General features: G+C 59.3%; 4 protein-coding genes across 4 annotated transcripts; 1 reads left to right on the top strand and 3 right to left on the bottom strand.

The window, feature by feature from the left end:
• Positions 1 to 1,076: 1,076 nt before the first annotated feature.
• PLICBS_000632 (uncharacterized protein) lies at positions 1,077 to 2,925 on the bottom strand (the record flags this gene model as incomplete). Its single annotated transcript, XM_018318343.1, has 2 exons — positions 1,077 to 2,051; positions 2,107 to 2,925. The coding sequence occupies 2 exons, from the start codon at positions 2,923 to 2,925 to the stop codon at positions 1,077 to 1,079; spliced, it is 1,794 nt and encodes a 597-aa protein (XP_018183868.1).
• A 919-nt stretch (positions 2,926 to 3,844) lies between these two features.
• On the bottom strand, positions 3,845 to 7,338 carry PLICBS_000631 (DNA-directed DNA polymerase gamma mip1; the record flags this gene model as incomplete). Its single annotated transcript, XM_018318344.1, has 2 exons — positions 3,845 to 7,107; positions 7,170 to 7,338. The coding sequence occupies 2 exons, from the start codon at positions 7,336 to 7,338 to the stop codon at positions 3,845 to 3,847; spliced, it is 3,432 nt and encodes a 1,143-aa protein (XP_018183869.1).
• Positions 7,339 to 8,927: 1,589 nt separating this feature from the next.
• Positions 8,928 to 10,110, top strand: PLICBS_000630 (SUMO-targeted ubiquitin ligase complex subunit slx8; the record flags this gene model as incomplete). Its single annotated transcript, XM_018318345.2, has 2 exons — positions 8,928 to 9,843; positions 9,911 to 10,110. 2 exons carry the CDS (start codon positions 8,928 to 8,930, stop codon positions 10,108 to 10,110), a joined length of 1,116 nt encoding a protein of 371 aa, XP_018183870.1.
• Positions 10,111 to 10,594: 484 nt separating this feature from the next.
• PLICBS_000629 (uncharacterized protein) lies at positions 10,595 to 15,802 on the bottom strand (the record flags this gene model as incomplete). The annotated part of the gene is made up of 5 exons (XM_018318346.1): positions 10,595 to 10,651; positions 10,712 to 11,133; positions 11,188 to 14,655; positions 14,708 to 15,562; positions 15,613 to 15,802. 5 exons carry the CDS (start codon positions 15,800 to 15,802, stop codon positions 10,595 to 10,597), a joined length of 4,992 nt encoding a protein of 1,663 aa, XP_018183871.1.
• Positions 15,803 to 16,196: the final 394 nt, after the last annotated feature.

The raw sequence follows: 16,196 nt of genomic DNA, 5'->3' as shown, positions 1-16,196 counted from the left end.
GCCCTGGGGGCGATCCACTGGGGGCCAGCCGGCTCCAGCCCTGGAGGTTCTTCCAATGGCGGGCTGACCCAGCCGCGGCAGTCGGCATCTGCGGGCAGCCCAGCACGCCACCCGCCCATCCGCATGCCGGAGCTCGCTCCCACCTGGAAGGCACGAACCTCCGGGCGGCATCTTCGTCCCACTCCGAGCCCCGTAGGGCAGCCACCCTTGCCGCCCCAGCATCTCCGGCCCCTGTCTTGGCCTCGTCCCCCATGGCCCTGTCGGATAGGTCGCTGCAAGACGAAAATTTTAGGTTGCCTCGGCGGCCACGCCAGGGCGGCCCAGAACCTGGAGCCCTCCCTGCCCGCCCGCCACGGTTCTGCAGCGGCCAGCCCAGCAGCGTGCGTGCGTCACTCCAATGCCTTGCATGTGCTGCCGCCCGCTGCTGATGACCCCCCCCGTCGATCCCGGCCCCGGCAGTTGCTGTTGGTGCCCGGGTGGTTTGGCTCGCGCTCGCCTCCGGAGCAGCAAAGCCTACGCGCCACTTTACGCAACCACCATCGATTGTCATGGCTATCGTAAGCAGGACGGGGGAGGGCGGGATCCGCCCAAGTCGTTCGTCAGCGGCTCGAGTTGTTCGTAAGGTGCTACTATATGACCGGCTTGCCACCTGAAATGTAGTGATACTACATCCGTAGACTGGCACCAAGCAGGCGGCGCCGTAGCAGAGACGCAGCGCAAGCGTCTCCCATGGCATCCGTCGGACCTGTCGGCACGAACAATAGCAGCAATTCACTACCTACGGTAGGCTGGTTACCTAGCAAAGACAGACGCCGAGGCGCAACACGCCAGCAGTGAGCGAATCCTCCAACGGCCACCCACCCAAGCATCCGCCAGTCCCTGTTGCCACCCAGTCGCCTTGATCAGTTGTACATGTCCCATGTCCCACACTCCAGCTTCCCAGACCACCGCACCTAAAGAAAGCCAAGGTAGTGAGTGCCTTCGCGCGGGTGCTGACCCAGCCATCCGCAGAGTCCGCGCGGGCGCCGGTCCCGAGCCAGCCGGGCCCGTCGCCCCCCAACCTCCACCGGGGCGCCTCACTGCAACGGCACTCGGCCGAGCGTATCCGCCAAGATGCCCAGTTGCAGCAGAGTCTCAGGCTCCGCGTCCTGCGCCTCGACGCCCTTCTTGTCCACCTCTGCTGTGAGCGTCTTGGCCACGTGAAGTAGCGGCTCGACGTATCTGTGCTCAATCGCCGCCGCCATTCCGGCAGGCGCCAGGTCTTTGTACTCGCTGCCGCCGTATAAGAACAGCGCAAAGTTGGCAACCTGCAGGAGCAGCGGCGCGCTCTGCGTCCAAAATTCGAGCAGCGTGTCCGTGTCCGCTTCCTTCAGATGAGTCAGGCTAGGGAACAGCGTGTACTGCAGCGAGTCCAAACAATCTGCGCTACTGAACCGGTTCTTTGAACCCGCCTTCTTGGCGGCAATGATTTCTTCCTTCAGCCACGTCACTGCGCAAGCCTGGAGCGACGAGAACATGCAGTTCTCGAGCAGGTCCTCCAGGATGGCGAGTCTGTCCTCCTCGTCCGGATCGGCATGCAGTACCGCGCCAGAAACGACCGTCGCTGCGTTGCGAACCCGCACGTTGGGGTGGAAGACGGAGATGAGCGTCAGCAAGTGATGGTATGCCATAAAGTTGGCCTCGGCGCCTTCGGCCGCTGCGATGCGCCGGGAGCCGTCCAGCCATATGGCCATGACCAGAAGCGACTCTACCGTGCCGGGGTTGCTGGCTACCTGCGCCTGCGGATCTTCGCTCTCTCCCAGGAAGAGCTTCAGCATCTGATGATGGTCAGGGAACATGTGCATGTCGGGCAGCGGCTGGTTCGCGTCGAAAACATCGGCGGCGAATATTTTGTAAGCCACGAGACATATCAGCCCGCCCGTGGACATCAAAATCTCGTCTGGTCTCGCAGGGTCAAAGTCCAAGGCCAGGGGGTCCGTGCAAATGTCCTCGAGAGACGACTTCAGCTTCGAGAGGGGGACGTTGGACAGGCCAATGTCGCCTGCGACGGCCTATGAGAATCGTCAGCGACAGAACACAATGTCGTGTAAGCGTTGATCAACTGACCACGAGCTGTCCAACCAGCGCGTCTCGTGCTTGGAGCTCCTCCACCTCGTTGAAGGCTTGCGTCATGGTCTTCTTTCCAGGCACTATTCTTTCTGGGTACGTGTACTCGAACAGTCTGGATGCCCACTCGAGGCTGTTGGTGTTGACGTAGGCTTCGATGATGTTGGTGATGAAGGACTGCAGCAGCAGCTCCATGACTTCGGGCTCGTTTGCGTTGAGCTGATCCGTCTTGTCCGCCTCTGGGTCGGGCGCGCTCTTTGCGGGGTCGCTCTCCTGGAAGGGGTTGTCGAGGGTGGTGCTCGACTGGCGCGTGGGCAGCGGCGGGCGCTTCTGCCCCGACATGGACCGGACGAGAGCGATGACGGCGGCCGTCGCCTCGGCGCTGGTTGGGTCGTAGGATCTGTGAACCGTATCGAGAGTCGTGTGAAGGAAGCGCGAGGGCGCCTTGACCTGCAGTCGCTTGTGCAGTATGCCGAGCATCCCGCAGAGTGTGACAAAGGCCTTGTTACCCTCGGCGCCGTTCTCGCCCTTGCCCGTGGTGATGTCCATGACCTGCAGCACCTTGAGGATCACCTCGCGCGGATTGCCGAGGCGGGCGATGCTCTCGAGGCAGGGCTCACTGCCGGGCACGTCAATGAGCATCTCGACGAGGTCCCATCCAATGTCGCTCGTCAGCTCGACATCTTCCAAGATCTCCTGGAGGGCCGGCAGGACCTCCGGGGACAGGGACTTGTCGATGATGGTCAGGTAGGTGAAGCGGTCGGTGGCGGGCGGCCTCGACTCCTTGAGCCGCTGGACGACCTCTTCGGTGGTGGCCATGCTGGGGTTGACGGATCCCCCACAGGGTGGCGCACGGGAGGCCTGGGGGCGACGGGGATGGGGTTTTGCAGCGAGCGATGGCCGAGCTGGAGCTCGGCGTGATTGTCGAGACGGTTCAGACGTGCGCGGGGTGAGTTCCTGGAACTCAAGTCAAACGTGGTGTGAAGCTGGGGAAGCTGGCGGACTGGAGCAGCCGGCGAGCTTGTCTGGTGACCAGGCGTCGCTAGCAGGGAGCTTGGGGGAGCAGGTTACTCGGCAGCCAGCGGGGAGGGACGAGGTACGCGGTCGCCTCGTCTGACGTAGCTTGGCTGTTAAGAAGACCTTGGGAAGACGGCGGACTGGGGCCTCGTACCACAATGGTGAGCACTGCACGCACTCAAGGCACTCTCAAGCTCCCACTCGCGAGGGGCCTTCCCCGCCCTGGCGGCTCTCGACCCCTCCAGCACCTGCAACGCCGGCGCCATCGCAAAGCCAAGTTTGCTGGTGCCGCATCAGTGTGCCCCGCATCTCGTTACGTACCTTCACAGGGCCTTGTGGCGTTGGCCGCCTTGCAGGACATCGGGTGATGGGTCCTTCATCATCAGCCTGTTTGTTGGTCCTCCCATCGTCGCGACACGAGCCAATGCACCAATGCCTTGTGTCCCTCTCGTCGGCCACGACAAGTGGCATCATGTAATGCATAAATGGTACATTATTCGCATTAAGCAGTAATTTGTACAGTACCTACGCTATCGTACAGTACTGCGATTAGGTATTGTACAGCGACGCTTTACAACCACTAAATTGCCAACGCCAGCGCCCCCCCCCCCCCCCCCCCCCCCCGTCTTACACATCCCGAATACTTCGTACATCGTCAACATCTCACAGAGGTAGAGTATGGCGCCAATGGCAAGGCGGCCCCGTCCATACATCGTCGTCATCAGATCCTCCACGTCGGCCGCGAGCCCTTTGTAGAATTTCTCGTCCAGGAGGACCACCCGCTCTTGCCGCCCTGGCCGTTTCTATGCCTGGCGCCCAGCGCCTCGGCCACCGACAGGGGCTCCTCCATGGGCACCAGCTGCGGGTGCGCCTGGTACGGCAAGACGTTTCGCAACGACCTTTTGCTCATGGGTTTGTCCTTGGGCGCCGCCGCGTCTTCCGCTTTCTTGATCTCCTTGATGATGTCCCGGATCTCGCTGTCGTCGCTCGCGACCTGCGCTCGGATGAACGGCAGGCTGGTCCCGGACTCGTCTTCGATCGCCTGCATCACGGGTACGCGCTGCTTGTACTCGATGCCGTCCAAGTTTGGCGCATGCTTCGCGTCTGGGACGACGGCAGGGTCGAGCAGCGCTTCTTCGCCCTTCTCGAGGAGAGCGTTGATGTCGAGGCTCTCGCCGGGCAGGATGGGCGTCGGGTGGCTGGGCGTGATGCACTCCATGTCGACTTCCTTGCGCAGGACGTGATCGATATCCACCGCGGAAAAGTACGCGCACGACTGCGGCAGATCGTTGATGCCGGCCTGCTGCGCAAACATGGCTCGCGTCCACACGTTGGCGACTTGCAGAGCCAGGGCGGCCCGATACCTGTCCTCGTCCTTCACTAGGTAGCGGATCTCGTCATGCACCGTGATGGCCAGTCTTGCATCGATGTTGTAGCGTCGGACGAGAAAGTCCATCGATACGATCAGGAGATGTAGATAGTCGACGCCCGACGACTGAATGGCCCAGTTGATTCGCGACGTCAGGTAGCCGCCCTTGCCAATGAACCGGCCCATTAGCGCCTCGGTGATACCAGCACCCAGCACCGGCGTCCTAGGCCGTTCCTGCTCGGCAAACTCCTCAAGCTTGTTGAATACAAACGACTCGGTGCCGCCGCGCCAGAATGGCCGCTTGTAGATGGTCTTTCTGTTCGTTTTGGTGCCCTTGGTGTTGGCATACAACTTCGAAGCGACCTCCATCGTCTCCTTCTCAGACAGGCCGGGGTTGAACTGTCGCAGCAGCGTAGCTGCAAACTTAAGACCGGCGCCGTAGATGCGGCCATAGTTGAAGACCTTTGCGTCGTTTCTTGATATGCCCAAGATCGACGCTGTCCGCGAGTGGAGATCTGTGCCTGCGGCCTTGTTTCCCTCGAGCGTCATGAACCCCACGGCGTTACCACCGTGGATCTTGAACGTCGCATCGCCAACCAGACTGGCAATCCACAGCTCTTGGGAATCGACATCCGCACCGACGAAGCAGTAGCCGTCAGGAGCCTTGACCATGGCTTTCAGCTCGGATCCCACTCGGTTCTTCTTGGCGTTGCTCGCGGTGAGCCACGTGTTTTCCACGGCTCTTCTCGTGATGGTGCCCATTGGAATGACCTGGGGCAAGATGAAACCGTGCGTGTCCTCCGGAGACCGTTTGCCCCGTCGCTTCTTGCCCGCAGCCTGGGTCAGTTCATCTTCGTAAACGACCATTTGTGACATGATGCGATCTCGTGCGCTGATCCAGTACGAGCATGACGCATTCATCTCGAGCGCCTCCTTGGCGTAGGAGTACTCGGACGAGAGGGTGCCGTTTTCAAAGTAGCTCAGATAACCCTTGGCCATCGGGTTCACGCAACGAGCAGTCGGCCCGTCTTTGTGAGGGAGCTTGAAGTAGGCGTGCCGTCTGTCATCTCGAAGAGCCGCCTCCGTATCGTCGAAGACGCACTCAAGCATCTGCTTCCCAGTGTACTTGTCGCATTCACCTTTGGGAACCCTAAATACCCAGCCGTATTTGTCTGACCAAAACAGCGGGTAGCCATCCCAGGACATTTTTAGCAGTAAAGGGGCGATGCGGGTTCGCACCGTGATATTGATGGGAGCGTCGTTTTTCGCAAAGAGGTCCTTATACCACTGCGGCATGCCAGGCTTCTTTTGTCGTGCGGCAGGTCTGGGAGGATCATTTTTGCGCTTTCCCTTGACCATACGGATCTCCTGGCCAGACCAGTCGAGCTGCATCATCCAGGGGTCGTTTTGCCACTTTTCCGGGTCGTCCTTGATCTCGAGGGCCTTGTCGGCGAGGCCAACGAGTCTCTCCTGAACGGCATCAGAGAGCTTGTGGTACGTCGCCTCCGCGTTGGCAATGTATGCGTCCCAGGTTTTGTTGACGGGCAGGATGACAGAGGCGAGATGTCGCAGGGCAGCGAAACTGACCGGGTGAGGACAAACGTCGAGGAAGTTGGGAAAGACGATCTGATACACGCGGTGCGTGATAGATACGTCTGCGGCGCAGTAGTCGAGGAGCATGTCGAGCTTGGCCACCACACCTTCGCGGTCCAGCTCGCCAAAGTCGTCGCGCATGGCCTTGTCGATGGCCACATTGAGGTGGAACTTGGCAACGTCACGCAGGGAGTTGACGGAGCTCCTCTCCACCCACAGCTCCTCCTCTTCCTGCATGCTCCGGTTGCTGAGGAGCTCCGCAAGTTCATTGTCGGGAGTTTGCGTCGCAACTCTCTCACGCAGTTCGCGGTTCTTCTTGTGCTTCATCCATGTTGGGCGTTGTTGCGAACACATGCCGTTGACAGCAACATGAAGAGACATGGTATCGATGAAGGCGTTCCGCGATTGCTTGATGTCGTACTCCTCGCGCACTCTCGCGCGGTCGTAGCCGACATTGTGCCCAACAATTATCCGCGCCTTTGTCGGGTCACCGAGGGGAATGAGTTGCCGGTCGTTTTTCGTCTCGCCCAGGAGCCAGGGCGACAGCCAGGCATACCAAGCAGTTGGGCTCGCAGCGCATGCCATGACGGAGAAGGGGCTCTCTTTCCATAGCGCCTCTGTGTCAAAGCACAGCATCTCTTCGTCCGGCGCATCGACTTGCTCTGTTCGACCGTCGGGATAGTACTTGGTCCAGCCGCTCTGCCGCACCCATTTTCTGGGCTTTGGAGGAACGCTGGAGCGAACGAATTGTTTCGCGTAGCTCAGGTATGGCTCGGCGCAATCGGATCCGAGCTTGAAGAAGTGCTCATCGAGAGTGCGCCCGTGCAGCTGGGGCAGGTCGAAGGCGATGGGCGCGGAGTTGTCGGTGTTCTTGCCGAGCAGATCATGCCGGCGCAGGTGGTCGCGCGAGAGCTGGACAAGCTCCTCGGGGGGAGGCTTGCACCCATCGGGGAATATTTGGTTGAAGACGTGCGAGCTCAGCTGCTGCACGCCGATCTCGTTGAATCGCGACTGTGATGGGACTGTCAGGTAGCGTCAGTCATGGATGCGCGCCAGCCTCCGAGCATTCCGACTCAATACTCACGGGCAAGGGTGGCTCGTCGCTTCAGGTTCGTCTCGTTGGCGACGTCGGCCAGCCAGCGCACATGGGCGCGCCATGCCTGGCGCCGGTAGGCATGGTGCCGGGCGACGCGGACGAAGCTGGCGGTGGCGGCGCGCTGGACCGGGCCAGCAGCGGGTGCGAGCGCATTCATATGCGCGGATGCGGCATACCTACTGCGAGGCGAATGTGCAGTTGTGATGGCTGTCTCTAGGTGTTGGGGACGCTGGCGAGGGGGATGCCGCGACGCAGCAGCATGAGGTCGAGGGAGGATGAGGAGGAGCAACGGGCGACGCGATTCTCAGCTCACCTTTGCTTGGGCTCTCGACTCTGGGGCGGGCGTCGGAGGCGTCATGCAGGGTGCAATGAGGGTGGGGCCCGCCCGGTGCATGCATTTGATCCTAGGCTCCATGGTTTGACAGGGCTCCTCCCGGGGGCTGCCAGTGGCTTAGGTGGTGGTCCACTGACAGCAGCCTGCCGCATTTGGTGCTGTAAGTTGGGACGGCGGACAAGACTGAAGCGGTCGACGGTGACCTTTCCATGAGGCAGGTTTCTATTGTCGCTGTGCGAGTGTCAGCTTGCACGGTTGGCACAATATTGCGAATGCGAACAGTGCCTGACTTCAACATGCTACAGAGTACCAGAGGCGCAGCGTGCTGGATCAAGTCAAAGAGCGCTTTCACAGGTCTGTCTATCACTGCATGATCCGTAGCAGGTCTTGGAACGCGTCTTGATGCGAAGCACAAAGTACGAGGTGCCAACTATAAAAGTCTGCCTTCCATCTCATGGCCTCCTTCACGGTAGGAGGCACAAGCCCACGTTGAGATAACCCGCGCTGCAGATGACAAGTCACCTCTCGCTCAGCCGCATGAGCGTGTACCATGATATTCGTGCAACACGACGGCCATCACGGTTACACACGAGCATGGAACGAGATTGAGCTGGTCGTGCGGAATGCTGCCTGGATGCTGATAAAGACGCAGTCTGAAATAGGATTCGCCGGGCGGTAATAATGCTTGCTGGGCGGAAATCAAGTGCAGGCTGGCAGGCAGGCAGGCATTCACGCTTCGTCGCCACCAGGCTCGGACAAAGTTCACGTTGCCAGGCTGCACCTATCTCCGGGCGGGCGTGGATGCTTCCTGAACATCCCCGGAAAGGGCGCTGCACCGCCGCTAACGCGCACCTACGGCTGCGACTGACAGCCGCCCGGAGCTGGGCACCGGACGAGAACCAAGCATTGGAAGGCCGCTGCAAAATCCATTGTCGCCACCGCCGTGTCGCACGCTGGCCCCACTCCTTCCTCGCCGTCCATCCGCCTCTCGCGTGAAAGCCCGTTGAATGTCCAACTCCAGTCGTCATCCCTCCTTCTCCCTTCCGCTTCCAACATACGCATCCGCCCCGGCGGCGCCCCCAACGACCAAATGCACCGCTGGCCGTTCTCAACTGCCGCCTCCCTCCTCCGCCACCAGCGCGCCGATTCTCGAGCATAGTCCTCGTTTTGTTTTGTTGTTTCGTCGGAGCGCTTGTCCCGCCGGCGACTGGCGTCCCGTGAATCCTCAGCCGGTGCGACCTCAAGCGGTAATGATGGCGTCGCCTGCAGGCTCCCGCCCGACTCGATCTTCTGCACAACAACCTACCGACGCACAGCGAGTAGATGCGCCCGGAAACCCTTCGCAGCGAAGAAGTAGCTGGCGGTCTTTGGTCCCTCCCTTGCGCGAACAGAGGTCAACGGCATCCCGAAACATGTCTTCGGTTCACGGCGGTTCGGCCGCCACCGCCGCCGCGTCCTCGTCGTACTCTTCCCGCACGCAACGAAGCACAGGCACCACCGCTGTTGCACCCTCAGCCGCCTCGCGTTCGAACCAGAATCAGCGACAAAGGGCCCCGGAGCCACCTGTGAATCGGGACTTTTCCCACATATGGGGTAGTGATAGCCTCGACGACGTCTCCTTGACGATGCCGCCCATCTCCGGAGGCGACACCACCGAGGACGGCCAGTACCTCAGCGCCTTTGCCGACAGCGAGTTTTCCTCGCCCTCGAGCTATCCTTCCTTCGTAAACCCACCGATAGGGGAGGATCCGCACGCACGCCAGGCTCCCGGTCAGCCTCACCAGGCCGCCGCCGCCTCATACCCCGGCTCCGCTGCCCCTCCCCGCCGCGCTTCCGCCTGCGGCCGTGCCGTGCCCGCCCCTTCACGATCCACGACCCAACTCTCCGCGTCGAGCGTCGGCGAGTCCCAAAACACGCTCTTCACCAACGACTTTGGCGACGAGCCGCTCACCTCCCAGAGCACGCAGAGCTCTTTTGCCGACATGCCTGTGTCGGTCACCCGTCGCGGCACCCTGGCCGAGGACTCCGACCTCGCCCGTGCCGCTAAGCGCCGTCGAATGCCCGCTGCGGCTGCTGTAAACCCTGCCGAGACGACTCCTCTGGTTTTGCCACTTCCGTCGGACGACGACGACGAGGACGACGACCTTTTTGGGGAGAAGGAGAACCCGCCGCCGAACGACGATGACCTCGCGACAATCGATCTTACCGAAGCCAACGACGTGCCCGAGAACCTCAAGAAGCCAGAGGTGGACAACCGCGTCAAGCTGTCGGCTTTTCAGTGCGTCATCTGTATGGACGACGTCACGACGCTGACCGTCACGCATTGCGGTAAGCCTCCTCGTCCATTCAACCTTTTTCGGTGCCGACGAACGCCCGCTAACTATGCCGTCAACAGGACATTTATTCTGCCAGCAGTGCCTGCACTCGTCGCTCCACGTCGACTCCACGCGCGGCAAGTGTCCCATGTGCCGCGCGAAAATCGACATGAAGGCCCGGGCGTCGTATAACTCCAAGACCAAGGGCTTCTGGCCGCTCGAGCTGAAGCTCATGACGAAGACGAAGCAGGGCAAGCGCAAGGCCGGTGACATTAGTTGATTCACGAGGGCGCAAGACGACGCCAGAATGGGCGCTCGAGCGTGCGTTTGCTGCGCTGGGTGAACTGTAGAGAGGAGACTGGGTGCATCATAGCGCGGGGCGTTGATTTCCTGATTCACGCATGGCATGGCACGCATTTAGACGCGGCGTTTACAGACTCCATGGAGCGCTTGTAACAATTCAAGGTCTTATTCCAAAGCCAAAGAGTCTATCCCACGTGTGTCCCGTGGTTTGGCGAAATGCAGGTATATCCCATGTCCCCAACCGAGGCGGCTTTCATCCCCCAGTTCAAAGCGCAGCTCGGGCGCGCACGTACACGCACGAACGCATGCCATTTTTTTGCATTGTTGTTCTCCCAACGCCCCAGCCGAAACCCAAGCGTACAGTTAGATCCGAGTCTATGTACTTTCTGGCCCCCCCAAGTCAGGTAATCGTCTCAAGCCAATGCCTCTTTCCCACGGCATATCGCCAGGGCAAACGCCTCTCAGTGGAACAAGCTGAGATCCGGCTTGGTCGACCCCGTGGTTGCTTCGTTCTCAAACTACAGCATATGGTCAGTTCTGGCAGACACGAAGTTTGCCATCCGGAGAAAGGGACTCACCTCCAGGAATCCCGTCGCGGCAATGATGACCATCAAGGCATCTGCCAGGTCGCCAATCTTCTCGTCCAGCGCCTCGGCCACGCCGTCGCTGCCAATACCGGCGCTGCGCTTCAGCGTGTGCGTGACGAGCATCCGATGGTCTGTAAGGAATTTGCGACCCTGGACCGCATTGTGGCTTCCGCGGCTGAGCAGAGCGGCGCCTATTATCCGACTGACCTTGGCAAGCAGGTCGTAATGCTGCTCCAGGGCGCGCGAGTTCCTCGCGTCAGTTTGCAGCTCGGGGTCCGCGGCGAAGAGACCTGAACTCTCAATGGTCCGGAAAAAGTTGGCATAGAGTATGTACTTGGCGCCTGCTCGTGACTGCGCCATCTGCAGGAGAAGAGCCAGCCGGGCATTTTGGAAGTTTTGCTGGTCAGTATATCCTAGAGCGAGTCAGCAACGAAGGTTCGTGTCGCCCCGAAAAAGTCATGACATACCTGACGAAAAGGCGTCGTGCCATTCCTGCATGATGTTCCGCAACGAGTCGACTAGGATTCCGATGAAGTTGAGCCGGTTTAGGGTCTCGATAACATGGTTGTCACCCTCATGTCGGCCGACGTTGACCAAGGCATTCAGGAAGACAAACGCCGCTGCCTGACAGGTGGGCTCGCCGCAATACGCATCGTCGCAGATGACATTGATGAGCCTCTCGCCGTAGACCTGTATCGTCTTGGTAGTTTTGGGGCGGGTCGAGCTGAGCGGGCCCTGTTCTGAGACCCCCGTCAGGTAACGATAGCAGATCTCGTAGTACACGGACCTCAGCCCCGGGGACCCAGCCCATTTACCAATCGCCTGGAGACAGATCTGGAAGAGCTGGTAGAGCTTGTCGCTGACCAGGTTGCCAATTGCGGGGTTGTCTGAGTCGTCGCCGCTGGCCGCGTCCAATTTGAACAGAAGCACCCGTGCAAGCTTGGCCAGTTCGAGAGCTTCTTCAGGACGGTCGGACGCAAACGTTTCTAGGCTGGGGAGAATGGCCTGGAGAGCTTGAAGGAAGAAAGACGTCTGCGCGGTCCCTTTGAAGTCGTTGCACTCGACCATGATGAGCAACAGCTTGGTCCAAGACTTCAGCACCCGGAGGCACTGCGTGCCGACCTGCTTCTGCCTGTTGGACGAAAGGAGGTACTCCACGATCACAGTCTCCTCCCTCTCAATCAGGACTAGGTCCTGTGCAGCAACCAATGCACCTCGGCCCTGCTTTTCGCTGCGCTTCAGAAGAAGAATTTCCCTAACGCGGTCCACATTATACACTTCATTCAGATCAGTGTCTGTCTCTAAACAGGAAGACACGTCGAGATCCTTATAGAACGCGAGTTGCGGAGGCGGAACATCCCAGAGGCCTTCCGGAAGGAGAAAGTCGTAAAGGTCGAAGACAGTCGGAGTTTGAATGGGTTGGTTGCCCTCGCCGATGACTTGACCGTTCAAAGCGTCGTATATCCGCCTCTTGACACTAGGCATGCGTCCCTGGGAAATCATGCAAAGCTCCATGGCAATATACTCGAGGGTCAAGCTTCGGAGCGTCAAGAAGTCGATGAGGGTCGGGGCGCCTTCAGTCATGGGGAACTGGATCGTTGCAACGTTCTGGCCCTCCCAGGGCACGTCGGGCTGTATGACGGACTCTCGGATGAGCAAGTGGAAGAGGAATTCGTTGTCTCGAAGCTCGTTGATGACGAGCTGCGACGAGAGGGGCGATGTCCATAGAATGTGCAGAATCCGCATCACCCTCGACTTGAGGGCGATGAGCCAGTGCCTCATGCCCTGGTCGTCGGCAGATGGGACTTCAAATAGAAGTCTCACCAAAGAGTGGAATAGCGAAGTGCGAGTAACGAATGAACCTGTGTTGTCGACTGACAAAGAGTCCACGCCACACGTAAAGCCAAGCAAGAGGTGAGCAATGGTTGGCTCCTTGGGTGTCGTCTGAAGGCATTGCAGCAAGAAGTCGAGAATATAGATTTTGATGATGTAATTCGGCGATTCGGCCTCGCGTTGTGCCTCCAACGGTGCCATGAGCTCCGAGCCGAACGAGCGTGAGATGGCCTCATGCTCTCCGTTGGCCTCCAGAGCAACGATGGCTTTGTTTCGGTGCGCTCCCCGGCTCGACCCGGACCAGGTCGCGGTGATCTTTGATGATGAAGCCATCTTCTCCAGAAGCTTCAAGCAAGCCAAGGTGAGGTCGGGGTGACCAATGCCGCAATAATTGCCAAGGTCAACTACAAGGTTCAACCTCGTGACGAGACCATCTTGGAAGGAGGCATAGGCAGCATTGGCAACAGGCTGGCGTCGCTGGCCAGACTGCAGCTTGATGAGCGGCCTTACTAGGTCGAGATAGGTCGCTTCAAGCTCCAACACCTTGGTGATGACCTCGACAGCGCGCAGAATGCCCAAGATGAGGGGCGAGTCGGGCGCTGCGTTGCCGACATCGGCTGGTTCTTGGTGAATAGTATTGAACAAGGAGGTCATGACCTTGTCGTTGAACATCCATTCCATGACCCTAGCGAACGGATGTTTGCACACGTAGGTGGCGAGATCGGTGGTCGCGATGACGGAGTCGATCTGGATGTTGGTCTCGTTCGCCATCACGATGAGGTCTTCGTTGAAAGTTGACAAGCAGGTGAGCATAAACTCAAGGCAGCCCAACCTCAGGACCCGAATCTGGTGCTTGTCCTGAAGGTCCTGAGACTTGTTCGCAAAGACAAGACCCATGACGAAGTCAACGTAAACTTCAATGCCTGGATAACGCGAGCTGGACCCGAGGCTCTCAGGGAAGGGTAGCGAGTCGTTTAGGGGGCTGCTGTCCCGTGCTGGTGACACCAGCGCAAGCAACAGGTGGATGAAGGACACGGGGTCTTCGAAACCGCTGCTCATCTCATCAAGGATCCTTTCTGTTGATACGAGAGGCGTCGGTTGCGCTTGCCGAATAGGGCCCGCCGTGGGATTGGCGTAGCCGCCAGTGATCCACGTCTCCAGGCAGTTCCACATTGTTTGGCTCTCCTGGGTCGACTTACGGCTCACCAGGGCCCTGAGTGCCATGAACACGCAGCCTCGGAGTCGGGACGGTATCGGGCTGCTGGCTAGCTCATAGAGCATGTCGACAAGATTGTACCCGGGATTCAGCAGGAGGAAGGCCCTTGCCGTCTCACTTTCCGTTGCCAGCTTGGTGATGAGACGCATATAACATTCCAGCATCATGGCAGACTCGGGCTCGGTTTCCATCAGGTCGCTTGGGATCTTTGTGCCGCGATACTTGGCGGTTTGCGCCGGGGCGGGCTTCTGCCGGATTCTATCCGAGTAGAAGTCGAGTTCTTTGAAGATCTGAGCCCAGGTCAAAGACTGAGTCCGTCGTATCTTCCCTGATGAGTGAGAGCTCTCGTCGAGGAGGAACTCGTGGGCAGCCGTGGCACTTTCCTCATTTTCTGAGATGGCTTGCAACATCTCGCAAAAGGCCGTAACCAGTGGTGTCGAGGCTCGTCGAGACGCCCAGTGCATAAAGCCAGCAAGGTTGCTGTCGGGATCAGACCAGAACGTTGTTGCGGCATCTGGGCGCCCTTCATAAGAGTAAGCGATGATGAGCAAGAATCTTTCCAAGTCGAGATCCTGCTCGTGGGTTTGGCTCAACGATCGTTGCTCGTCTTCTTCCACGCGCAGCTTCCGTAGGACATCTGGGAGGTTGGAGATGAATGCGTCCACTAGAACCTCGAGGTGTCCCATGAGGCAGTTCTGGAAGAAGGTGGAGAATTGGATTGCCTCGGGAGGCAGGGCAGTCGACTTCCTCTGCAGCCAGTTTCGCATACCCATGCGAACAGGGTCGTGCCAGTCAGGGGACCTCACATCGCCGGCGACAGACAAGATCCATTCGAAGGCGCCATCCTTTAATGCCTCCAGGAACTGCTTGGATCTTTGACGGTCCTCTTTCCGTGTGGTCAGCAGCGTTCTGCCCAGTTGAGACATGTGTTTACTCACCCTCGTCAAGGTCGGTGTTGGGAGGTATCGCAGCCTCGGGCGGATCATCGACGTAGAATCCACTGTACTCGGCTAGCCACCAGGCCCGAAATGCCGCCTGTAGCTGCGGTAGACGCCAGCCAGAGTTACCCGAAGGCGGGAAGAGCTTATTGTTTAGCTCCCGCACGCTAATGAGATCGTGGCCGCCTTCTGTCGAACCGAAAAGCGAGATATAAGCACCAACGGCCGGCATGAGGTGCACGAGCAGCGTCTCGTACTTTTCCGCCTTTTTCAAAACCGAGATGAAATCGAAGAAGTCGGAGGTAGCTGCCTGTCGCTTTTCGACGCAACGGCAGAGGATGACGCCGAGAAGCTCGTGCTGTTGAATCAGACTCAGGCGCGAAAACTCGACGGTCTCCATCTCTTCGGACATCTGGCCGCCATTTCCTTGGCTCAAGGTTTGGGCCGCTGCGATTTTGTCACCTATCCGTTGCAGCCATGTTCGGATCTTGGCCATAGCAGCCATGCATCTCGGGACGTAGCGTTTTGACGCGCCGCCGCCACCAGACTGGAACAGACGCGCAGCGACAAACATCCTGATGGTGTCGAGTGCGGCCGAGTCTTGAGCATCGTCGTCGGCGTCCTCCAGTTCGAGGAGCAGTCGTAGCGAGTCAAGGACGTATTTCCGCTGCTGGTGAAAACGAATAATGCCGCACTCTAGCAGCGGCCTTCCTAGCACCGGAGGGTCTTCTTGGGAGTCGAGAAGGCATCGTACCGCGTCCAGCTCGTCAACGTCGATTTCGTCGGAGAGGAGCAGTGCATCTTGCTGGAACTTGTCGTTCACCGTGTAGTCGCTACCGTCAAGGGAAATCTGGCCTATAACCCATCAGCAATTGCAGATTGAGGATTCTCGGCGCACGCCCTACCTGACTTGACCTTGTTGCGGCTCTGATCGTTCTTTGGCGGGCTGTCCCAGAGTCTCTCCAGCTCCTTGGTGAACGTCTGGACTAGAGGCTCGTTGTTCAGGCACTCGACGCCGTCGCCATAGCCACCGCTGAGAGCAATGAGCTCCCGGTGGAAAGCCTGCAAGGCGTCCAGTATTGTTACCTCGGCCATTTTCGATGTCGAGGCTGCTATTGCATCGTGGTGGAGCTGCGACGGGCGTGGAGCAGGATGCCGCTGGTTTGTCGACAAACGCGTGCAATGCACACTGGATCGGGTCGCTTGGGCGTCAATGGTTCGGTGCCGAGATGCGCGACGACAGTGCCGCTCAAGGATCGTCAAGGACTGGCCCTATCGTCTATGCAAGCACCTGCGCTTCGAAAGGAAACCAGAGCAATCTGCCCGGACAGTCGCGGTGGCATGGGCGTGCGAAGAAGGTGCAGCGGGTCGCAGGTAAACATCCTTGCGGGCGGTGAGGGATTCTGCCGGATTTATTGTTGGAGGAGCTCCAGAAGCTCCACGAGCTGCGCCGCACTTTCAGCTAAGACTACAGCGCCTTCCCCGTCGT

The sequence above is a fragment of the Purpureocillium lilacinum genome (genome assembly GCF_023168085.1).
Source record: "Purpureocillium lilacinum CBS 284.36 DNA, scaffold_1, whole genome shotgun sequence".
NCBI lineage: Eukaryota > Fungi > Ascomycota > Sordariomycetes > Hypocreales > Ophiocordycipitaceae > Purpureocillium > Purpureocillium lilacinum.
This window is presented reverse-complemented; position numbering and strand designations above follow the sequence as displayed.